This window comes from Macrobrachium rosenbergii, chromosome 2, assembly GCF_040412425.1.
Source record: "Macrobrachium rosenbergii isolate ZJJX-2024 chromosome 2, ASM4041242v1, whole genome shotgun sequence".
NCBI classification, from domain to species: Eukaryota; Metazoa; Arthropoda; class Malacostraca; order Decapoda; family Palaemonidae; genus Macrobrachium; species Macrobrachium rosenbergii.
The window spans coordinates 16,350,668-16,362,692 of NC_089742.1; the positions used below are offsets into that span (position 1 = coordinate 16,350,668).

General features: G+C 34.2%; 2 protein-coding genes across 4 annotated transcripts in view; one reads left to right on the forward strand and one right to left on the reverse strand.

Annotated features, from left to right (window-relative positions):
* Nucleotides 1-10,105, reverse strand: part of LOC136843880 (uncharacterized) — a 46,983-nt gene extending 36,878 nt beyond the window's left edge. The window contains exon 1 of the mRNA XM_067112763.1: nt 9,966-10,105. The gene's annotated coding sequence lies outside the window, so the exon portion shown is untranslated. The remainder of the gene's footprint in view (nt 1-9,965) is intronic.
* The window catches only part of LOC136843869 (uncharacterized), a 24,853-nt gene extending 14,329 nt beyond the window's left edge, over nt 1-10,524 (forward strand). For all 3 annotated transcript variants that reach the window (XM_067112733.1, XM_067112743.1, XM_067112723.1), the window contains exon 4: nt 10,047-10,524. In XM_067112733.1, the coding sequence (XP_066968834.1) occupies nt 10,047-10,330 (284 nt within the window). In that variant the 3' untranslated portion in view covers nt 10,331-10,524. The remainder of the gene's footprint in view (nt 1-10,046) is intronic.
* The last annotated feature ends 1,501 nt before the right edge of the window (nt 10,525-12,025 follow it).

The window sequence follows — 12,025 nt, forward strand, 5'->3', positions numbered from 1 at the left end:
AATGCAAGCAATATGTTTCTGAGATGGATTTTTTTCCAAAAATTATTTCCCAGAGACAGTGAATGCTCTTGGGTCGAATATTACTCTTTCTAAATGGTGTTTCAGGTTCAAGTAAAAGAAACAAAAAGAAGAGAGAGAGAGAGAGAGAGAGAGAGAGAGAGAGAGAGAGAGAGAGAGAGAGAGAGAGAGACTTAACCGATGGTATCATAAGTGCCAGACATTCTGTTGCTAAATTGGTTTTCTTGAAATAAATATCGGCACGGAGTCGAGATATGCAAACTCTTCCATCCATAAAGTTTCATCTGTCTGAATGCAGATCACTCACTGACATTTAATCCTACATCACACACCCTAAATATTTTGCATGCAAAGAACAGAATAACTATGACAATAAAGACCAAATCTTCTTCATTCCTGCATAGGCCAGTGAGAACACAGCTAAAGGCAAATAAATTCAGAAATAATATATTTAAACGTTCTCTTTTATATATTAAATAAGCATTGCAATGCAAGATGAGTCCCCAGACACTTTCACCTTCCACGCGTGAGCCAAAGAGTCACTTCGGGAGATCGATCATCGTTGTCGCCAGCCCTCCTGGGCCATCCGTCATTCTTCACCCTGGGCGATCAAAGTTACATTATGTTTTCGAACGTGACTCAGGAACTCTCCACTTCCAGAAACTGTACTGTCCCCGAAGACATAACAAATGGCGTCTATTTTTGTCAAGTTGTATGTATTGATTTTAAATCATATTGACATAGAAACACTCATGATTAAATTTTCTGAGTCATGACACCAAAGTAAATGTGATTTTCACTAATGTTACACTATTATTAATCATATGGCACTGTTCTCTATTGATCCCTTATTTGTCCTGCTTTATTCTTCTCGAAATACGCTTCATGACAGTTACTGGCGTCAAAATTTTATCTTGTCTTTATTCGCATTGTAAGAAATAAACAAAAACAAATCTTCCTAAGGTAATGGAAACAACCAAAGAAGACCAAAATATTTGAGTTATTTGAGCTTGACCCAATATCAGCAAACTTTTGTGATGGATTAGAAAGCGTATTACTTCCGGTGATATGAGTTATTCTTAAATCATATATGAATATATATATATATATATATATATATATATATATATATATATATATATATATATATATATATATATATATATATATATATATATATATATATATATATATATATATATATATATGTGTGTGTGTGTGTGTGTGTGTGTGTGTGTGTGTGTGTGTGCTTGTGTTTGTGTTTGTGTCTGTGTATATGTATGTATAACTGAATCCTGAAAATATGGGACGTGATGAATAAATAAATAAAGAGAAAATCCACGAAGGAAAGAGAAACACTGGAGTGCTGCGAGGCCTTTCGACTGTCTTCTTGTAGTTAGCAGACTGAAGAGATATAAAAATAAGCTTACAAAGAAACCTCATATGAATTACAGATGGGGCTTACTAAGGAAAATAATATGTGCTTAGAATCCAACACAATTGAAGAATTAGTAGAACTGCCAATATAGGGTTAAATATCTAAGAGGTTTTGCAAAGGATTTTATAATAGTACAACTCAATAATTCTCTGTTTTGTAAACAATAAAAATTTTTGCAAGATGAACATTTTTACAAATACAAAATTATATCAAACATATGAATACATAGAAAACATATATAAGGTAACTAATTTGTAATTAAGTCAGTGATTTTATCTTTTAGGTCATTCTTGAACATTTTTCTAATACAGGGGTCCAAATAATACATGCGAGGGCTAGGGTTAAAACTACAGCCAGAAGTAAGCTGTATAATAATGGATTCCAAAAGATTTCTTGAAGAGAAATCTTTCCGATCTGGCAATCACTGAACTTCCAGTCTAGTTTAGCCTGTGAGAGTTTTCACTTAAATGAATGAATATAGCATTGGATGTTTGTCCAGTTTTGACTGGATACTTATGTTGCTTAATATGTACATCTAAATCTTTGCTAGATTGGCCAATATAAAAAGAGGGGCAGTCCAAACATGGAATTTTATATATTAGGTTGTTATTTTCTGTAGGACTATTTTTTATTAACATTCCTTTTGGTGTGTTATTACAGAAAAAAACGAGGTTCATATTAAAAGATTTTAGCAATGATTTTATGGTTTCAAAACCACTAAAACAAAGCATGCTAAGAATGTTCTTAGGGGTTTCTTTCTCCATACTACTTTCACTATAAAACTTTTTTGTGGGCTTTATTATAACAAATATGTGGTATATGTGAAGGATAGTGTACATCAGTCCCTATTTTTCTTATGTATTCGATTTCTTGATCCAAATACTGGCGACTGGCGATGTGCAATGCTCGTAAAAACATAGAAGAAAAAATTAATATTTTGACATTTAGGTGATGGCCTGAATAAAAATGGACATAAGATAAGTTGTTGGTTGGTTTTCTATAAATACTGAGCTTGCATTGAAATGGTTCTCTATGTATTAAAACATCCAAGAAAGGGAGGCAATTGTCTATTTCAAATACTAAAGTAAACTTAATGGATGGAACCTGTTTATTCAAATTAGAGAGTAAATCATTTACATCAATACCAGCAGGCAAAACAGCTATACCACTTTAAAGGAATATAAATGATATTAGGTAAATATCGTTTTTCAAAAATTCCATATACAAGTTTGAGAGGAGTGGGATAAAGGGTTGCCCATTGCCATACCAAATATTTGTTGGTAAAATTGACCATTGAATATAAATCTACAATCACAAATGCACAACCTAGTGAGTGAAATAATATGGTTTACAGGTAGAGGTAATTCATGATGGATTAGTTCATTACTAAGATACTCTAAAATAGAATCTATAGGGATTTTAGTAAAAAGAGAACAAACACCAAAACTAACGAATCTATCAGTGGGGCAAAAAGTGATTTTGTTTAATTTGTCAACTAAATCTAGAGAATTATATATGTGAGAATCGGAGATAGTTCCAAGTACCGGAGACAAGAGCTTGGTAATATATTTCATTCAATCATTGTATCCCGGCTGACTGGAAGGACTCGCTGCGACAAGAAATTTATGGAAAACTTCGTAGGACTACAGATGCCCTAGCAAGGAAACTTGACAGAAAACTAAAAAATCTCATTGATAGCAGTGAATGGACTAATAGTGCACGTAATGATTGTGTAATAAACTTATCAAGTAAACAAATAAGTGAAAATGTTGTGATTGCACTCGGATACCGTTTATCCTTCTTCATATCTAATAGACCCTCTGCTTTAACGATTGCGTCGTCCCTATGTATATATGAAAAATATTGTGATCTTTCTCAAAATCATGTTGACATTGTTAAAGGTATTGTTTATGGAGCTGCCAATGTTAGGCATGAAAGTAATTTCCCTGCTCGCTATAAGAAAAGTTTGGCCGATCTTAAAAAAGACAATACAGTCCACATCACAAAAAATGATAAGTCGAATAGTATTGTAATTTTAGATAAAGCTGACTACATATCACGTATGCAAGCCCTAAGAAAAAATCCCCTTCATCAAGTCATAAAAAATTTCTGTAGCACAGTGAAAAAAATCCTTAAAGATAAAAAAGAACTAATAGGTCAGTTGTCAGTAAAATTTCCCTTGTTATCTCACTTTTACGGATTAGTAAAAACGCACAAAGAAAATAATCCTGTGCTGCCAATTATCAGTACTGTTGGCTCAACATCATATAAACTTTCGATATTTATTACCTACTGTAGCTCTTGTCCCCGTTACTTGGAACTATCTCCGATTCTAACATATATAATTCTTTAGATTTAGTTGATAAATTAAACAAAATAACTTTTTACCCCACTGATAGATTCGTTAGTTTTGATGTTTGTTCTCTTTTTACTAAAGTCCATATAGATTCTATTTTAGAGTATCTTAGTAATGAACTAATCCATCATGAATTAACTCTACCCGTAAGTCATATTATTTCACTCACTAGGTTGTGCATTTGTGATTGTAAGTTTATATTCAATTGTGACTTTTACCAGCAAATATGGTATGGCAATGGGCAACCCTTTATCCCCATTTCTCTCAAACTTGTATATGTAATTCTTTGAAAAACGATATTTACCTAGTATCATTTGTACTCATTTAAAGTGGTTTAGATAAGTTGACGATATTTTAGCTGCTTTGCCTGCTGGTATTTGATGTAAATGATTTACTCTCTAATTTGAATAAACAGATACCATCCATTAAGTTTGCTTTAGTATTTGAAAAAGACAATTGTCTTCCTTTCTTAGTTGTTTTAATACACAGAGAACAATTTCAATGCAAATTCAGTATTTATAGGAAACCAACCAAAAACCTAATTTATCCATTTTTATTTAGGCCATCACCTTAATATCGAAATATGAAATTTTTCCTCTATGTTTTTACGAGCATTGCACATCGTCAGTCGCCAGTATTTGGATCAAGAAATCGAATACATAAGAAAAGTAGGGACAGATTTATGTTATCCTTCACGAATACTAGACATTTGTTATAATAAAGCCCACAAAACGTTTCATAGTGAAAGTAATATGGAGAAAGAAACCCCTAAGAACATTCTTAGCTTGCCTTATTTTAGTGGTTTTGAAAACATAAAATCATTGTTAAAATCTTTTAATGTCGAAAGGAATGTTAATAAAAAATAGCCCTACAGAAAACAACATAATGTATAAAATTCCATGTTTGAACTGCTCCTCTTTTTTATATTGGCCAATCTAGCAAAGATTTAGATTTGCGTATTAAGTAACATACGTATTCAGTCAAAACTGGACAAACATCCAATGCTATATTCATTCAAGTGAAAACTCTCACAGGATAGATTGGACTGGAAGTTCAGTGATTGCCAGATCGAAAGATTTCTCTTCAAGAAATCTTTTGGAATCCGTTATTATACAGTTTACTTCCAGCTGTAATTTTAACCTTAGCCCTGGCATGTATTATTTGTTACAGTTCCTCATTGGGGGAGTGGGTTCCATTCTCAGCTAGCACTCTGCTGGCCGCGAGTTCGAATCTCCGACCTGCCAATGAAGAATAAAAGGAATTTATTTATGGTGATAGAAATTCATTTCTAGCTATAATGTGGTTCGGATTCCACAATAAGCTGTAGGTCCCATTGCTAGGCAACCAGTTGGTTCTTAACCACGTAAAATAAATCTAACCCTTCGGGCCAGCCCTAGGAGGGCTGTTAATCAGCTCAGTGGCCTGGTTAAACTAATAAATACTTAACTTTTTTGGACCCCTGTATTAGAAAAAATTTTCAAGAATGTCCTAAAAGATAAAATCACTGACAATTACAAATTAGTTGCCTTCTATATATTTTCTATGTATTCGTATGTTTAATATAATTTTTCATTTGTAAAAATGTTCATCTTGTAATAATTATTATTGTTTAAAAAAAAAGAATTATTAAGTTGTACTGTTATATCATTTGTTTGGTGGTCAGTGACCTCCTTGTATAATCTTTTAATTGTCCTGTCCCTGCTTCCGAATGGTTGATCCTAATCCTTAGTAAAACCTCTTAAATATTTAACCCTGTTTTGGCAGTTCTACTAATTCTTCAGTTGTGCTGGATTCCAGGTACATATTTTTTCTTTTGTATTTTTATATTTCTTTAGTCTGCTAAGTAAAGGACGACGGTGGAAAGACCTCGCATCACTCCAGTGTTTCTCTTTACTTGTGATTTTGTCTCATTTATATATATATATATATATATATATATATATATATATATATATATATATATATATATATATATATATATATATATATATATATATATATATATATATATATATATATATATATAGACACACACACACACACACATATATATATATATATATATATATATATATATATATATATATATATATATATATATATATATATATATATATGTGTGTGTGTGTGTGTGTGTGTGTGTGTGTGTGTGTGTGTGTGTGTGTATAAATTTAAATATGAAAGCGTATCTGTTTCAGTACAGTAGCACCGAACACGAATGATAAGAAATATCTTAGAGACGAAGAGAGAAAGGAAATGCGGGACCGAATTTCCAGATTATATCACGTGTATAAATGGAGGTGTACCTGAGGAAGTTATTGATTAGGAACAAGAAGGATATTTTATTATTGGGCTTGCTGTGTCCATTCCTTAAACGATTTAGATTTTCATATGATGTGTGTCGAACGCGAAAGATGAATGGGACACGATTCGTTGTTATGAGAAGGCTTGAAGCACTGGCGAATAAAAGAAACGATCCGGTAAAGTCTCAATGTATAAGTCGTGGATCGACTTTCTAGATGATATGGAAGGCTGTAGTTTTACTTTGTCAAGAAAAACAGCAAAAGGAAGACCATCTAATATCTTTCATATATGTACGATCAGTTCTATCATTAGTTTATTTTAGGTATATTTATCAGGAATATTATCATGGCCCCTTGTGAGTCATGAGAAGATCTGATGTTTGGGTCAGTATATTTAAGGAATGAAATGGGTGAATACCTCTATCATAACGGAATTTTCTAAATCAGAAGGAAGGGGGATGTAATAGCAGTATTCATGTGCAAAACTGAAAAAGGTAAATAAGTACATGAATATAGAAAAAAAGCAACATATACAAATGTATTTGAACATAAATGTGAACGTTAATTTTCTCTAAAACTTGAGGTAGATGAGAATGCATTTCACAAATATTTAGTCGCTGCAGTGATGTGTATGTCGAAAATTTAAATTACAGTTACGTCTGGCATCAATGATGACTTAAAAGGTGGACTTGATGAGTGAGTCATAGTTTTATATTCCCTATGAAACGTGTCTAACTTTTTAGTCTCTCTAATTGCTCTTACTTTTACTACTACGGTTGTTTTGGTGATGAAGAGAATGATAACGTTGGCAATCATGAAGACAATGACTCATGATATTTATTACCCACAAAGGTCTGATGAAAAAAAATTTAGAAATTTTCACTTTAGTTTGGCCGAGGAACACTCATAACTATGAACACATTTCTTTTCGGTACAGTGTTTTTACCGGTTTACAAAACATTCCTTATATAACGACCGTATATGAAATGAATGTTCGAAAAAATTCTATTCCTATCTCAGGTCTATAAAAATTATATTTTTCATCGACCACATCAAACATTCAAAGTAGGTCAGCGTAGGTGATTTCAAATGTCACTGAAATATCGCAGATAAAAGAATAATAGTTCACATACCGAGACTAATTCAGTTTACGTATTTATAGAAGCGATCCGGTACTAGCCAAACATTTTCGACATGATTTGTAATTGTTTTCATGAAAATTATGTATAGAAAGAATAATAAGATAATAATAATAATAATAATAATAATAATAATAATAATAATAATAATAATAATAATAATAATAATAATAATAAAGGAGGCAACAGAATTAACCATCTGATGTTTATGGACGACATCAAGCTGTATGGTAAGAGCATCAAGGAAATAGATCCCCTAATCCAAACTGTAAAGATTGCATCTGGGGACATCAGGATGGAGTTTGGAATAGGAAAATGCTCCTTGTTCAACATACAAAAAGGCAAAGTAACAAGGACTGAAGGGATAAAGCTACCAGACGGGGAATAGCGTCAAACCCATAGATGATACAGGATACAATTACCTGGGAATAATAGAAGGCGAAGATATAAAACACCACGAGATGAAGGACACGATTCAGGAAAGAATATATGCAGAGACTTATGGGCGATACTCAAGTCAAAACTCAGCGCCGGAAACATGACGAAAACCATAAACACATGGGCAGTACCAGTAATCGGATACAGCGCAGGAGTAGTGGAGTGGACGAAGGCTGAATTCCGCAGCATAGACCAGAAAACTAGAAAACACATGACAATACACAAAGCACTACACCCAAGAGCAAATACAGACAGACTATCCATAACACGAAAGGAAGGAGGGAGAGGGCAACCAAGCATAGAGAACTGCGTCAACATCGAGAGCAGAGTGTTAGGGCAATATCTGAAAACCAGTGAAGACGAGTGGCTAAGGAGTGCATGGGAAGAAGGACTAATAAAAGTAGAATGAAAAACAGAACAGAGCAATGACACAACAAACCAATGCACGGACAGTACATGAGAAAGACAAAAGAACTGGCCAGCGATGAAACATGGCAATGGCTACAGAGGGGAGAACTCAAGAAGGAAACAGAAGGAATGTTAACAGCGGTACAAGATCAGGCCCTAAGAACCAGATATGTCCAAAGAACAATAGATGGAAATAACATCTCACCCATATGCAGGAAGTGCAATATGAAAGACGAGATCATAAACCACATAGCAAGCGAATGTCCGGCGCTTGCACAGAACCAGCACAAAAAGGGATGATTCAGTCGTAAAAGCCCTCCACTGGAACCTGTGCAAGAAACACCAGCTAGCTTGCAGTAATAAGTGGTACGAACACCAACCTGAGGGAGTGATAGGACACGATCAGGCAAAGATCCTCTGGGACTATGGTATCAGAACAGATAGGGTGATACGTGCCAGTAGACCAGACATGACGTTGATTGACAAAATCAAGAAGAAAGTATCACTCATTGATGTGGCAATACCATTCGACACCAGAATAGATGAGAAAGAAAGAGAAAAATTTGTTAAGTATCAAGACCTGAAAATCGAAATAAGAAGGATATGGAATATGCCAGTGGAAATTGTACCGATAATCATAGGAACACTAGGCACGATCCCAAGATCTTTGAAAAGGAATCTGGAAAAACTAGACGCCGAAGTAGCTCCGGGACTCATACAGAAAAGTGTGCTACTAGAAACAGCGCACATAGTGAGAAAAATGATAGACTCCTAAGGAGGCAGGATGCAACCCGGAACCCCACGCTATAAAAACCACCCAGTCGAACAGGATGACTGTGACAGACAAAAAAAAAAAAAAAAAAAAAAAAATAATAATAATAATAATACATAAAGTTTAATTTTAAAAAGTTGATAATTGAACTATGTGATTAATGTTATCAAAATGAGAGAAAAAATATACAAGGAAATGTAGGCTACAGACATTTCTTAACGGGTTTCAGCAGATATTTTTTCTTTTTACAGTTTTTCAACATAAGAGCATTAGTAATATTCTAACAATTGGGCAGAGGGAAATATCTTGACCTAAAACTGAGCTCAAGGTATACAGATAAATATTCTAATGTAGCACATTCTCTGGTTTTTGCTGTACTTGAATGTAATAAAGGTACGAATATGAAGATCAACAATAATATGATTCTGAGCAGTGATGTGTTCTAATAGCAGCATTCCTGTTGTTAAAAGTAATAAAAAATCGACAGATTATGCTATTAACAACATCTAAAGGCTTAACAATGTTACTCGGATTTGTTTGACAATTTTTATGTCCTTATGAGAACAGTGATTATATGAGAATGTGAAGTGAAAACACTTTATAAAGAATAATGGTCATCATCGATAATAATATCCAGGTAGGAGACTAGTGCCGGCTGTGCACCTTACGAGGTGCACTGTGGGCATTATTATAAAGAGTTTGGTGCGCCCCTTCGGCCCCTAGCTAAACCCTAAACTCTCATTTGAGCTTTTTACCATACCTCCATTCCTGCCTCCATTTTTCAATCTTGCTGTCCAACCCCTCCCACTCTCTCTTTTCTCTGTCTTGAGAGCTGAATGGCCGGAAGAGCCTCAGTGCTGTTCTTGACAGCCAAAATTTCATAATGCAAAACAAATCGTCCTTGGTAACAATGGATTCTTTATTGAAAATCATCAGCATTATTTTGGTTTTATTTGAAATGGAAAATGTATTCATTTGCTTGCTTAAATGTGTACGGTAATAAATGTGAATACTCACGAAAATTTTTCAGTACAGTTCCCATCTCACAATATATTATTACAACATTTAGCTGAAATAGGCTTCTGCAACATACCTTAGGAGCAATTGCATATTTTGAACTTTAATTATCACTGCATGTCGTGCAAACATCTCACAGGTAATTTCTCTTTTCCAGTGATGCTTATTTTATCTTGCCTGAGGCTCTGCTGCATGACAAGACTGGAACAATCGTTCACGCCGATCGAGGACTTAGATCAAGACGTCATGGCGGCGCATGACTCCTACAACGACGTCTCGACCGCTTACAACTACCACCAGTCACTGCCCAGCTACAGCGCTCTTCCCATGCGTCAAGGTGGCAATTATCACCTGATCTCGGGCGTGCCGTCGGCACCTGCTTACAGGTACCCGGATGACGACAGGCCTCCTTCTTACAGCGAAATATTCAAGGATTCGTAGCTCTTGTTTGAGGGCATGGTTCTCTTGGACACGTTCCATTTGCTCAGTTTTGTATTAGAAGTCAGGCTAGAATGGAAGATTTGCCGTCTCATGATCTTGCGTCATTGTGATTTTTATTTGATATTATCTAAAAGTTGAGGTTTCTATGGTTTTCACCATATTTGTTGCATCGGAATTAAAGCTTATTTAAGATTTGTGTGTTGCTTCTTTACTTATATTATCTAACATACTTCTCTCTACATTTATGACACTCATTCATGCTAAAGTAACATTTGCTTTCGAAAAGGGGTTTGTTTATTTTAAGGCTATACTTTAGCACTGCAGTGTTTATACCAAAAACATCGATATTCCCTGTCTCATTAATGTAAGGCAATTAGATAAATAAAAAAAAGGAAATAATATGCAATTTATGACCACAGGATAATACAACCTTAATTTGCTCTCTGCCTGATGGGTTTATAATTCTTCATCTTCTGAAATTCTTCTAATTCTTTTTTTATATCAAATTTTTTTATCCATATTTAAACTAGAAAAGCAAAGCAGCATTTTGTTACCTCCGCTGGGTTTAGTATTTACTGGTGACATAATGTTTTAACTAAAACGTAATACATTTTATTACGTGGATAATGCAGCCTCTGTTGCAGGCATTTGCCACCTTACAAGAGAAATCATGGAAAACCACTGGATCAGTGATTGCTATTTGCTTGTAGGACATGAGTTTTAACAGTAATAAAATAATAAAACCAAGCTTCTATTAAATGGCCAGTGTCATAATATGCTCCTTCGTCATGATTCCCATTACTATGATAAAAGAAAAAACATTTTTTACTGTAGTTTAACAGCATATGGTGATAGGTTTTCAAGGCGATAATGAACCAATAACTCAGTGATTCAGCTATTCTAAAGGAATAGATAAATAGCTTTACCATGCTTCTACATTTCAAGAAAAAGCAGTGATAAAAGTAGAAGCATCATGGGAGTTATCACATTTTTTGAATCATAAAAACAGAAGTATAAGAATGGTTCCTAGTACTGTACTGTAAATGAGAGTTAAGGCCGAGGAATCATTGTAGAATTCTTCATCATTTTCCAGAGGAAAAATACCTTCAGAAGTAATGGGCTAAGCGCGATCAAACTTTTCAAAAATATTCTTGACACGTCCATAATGGATTTGCTTGCCAATCGATTTCTTTCGACACTTGAGTTTATTAGGCAACAGCTTTAACAATGTCAAGCCCGGCCAGATAACGAGCCTCAAGGTAGCCATTTTGCCACTTTTTGTAGTCTATCAGACGTTAAATGTTGATCTCAATTACTGGGTCTGGTTTTCTGTTGAATGGGATATTGGATCTGACTCCATTTGACTTAATCATTATATCTTGAGAATATTCTTTCGCAGCAGCGATGATCCCTCAGCAGCGTTCTTTATCTGCATCTTGCCTTCATTAGAGATGATTTTTATAGATGAATCCCAAAAGTCATAAAAAAATAAGGTAGTTTAATTTACGTTTTTATATCATAGTTTGGTGGTCAACACCACTGCTACTAGCTTAAACAATATAAATAGTTAAGGAGTATAGGTTTGTTGTGTAAGATTGCTCTATCACAAATACATGCTAGGGATCGTGAACCTTTATATCCGGGAATGTATCTGCACTCATTGATAACAGTAATAATAATAATAACAATAATGTG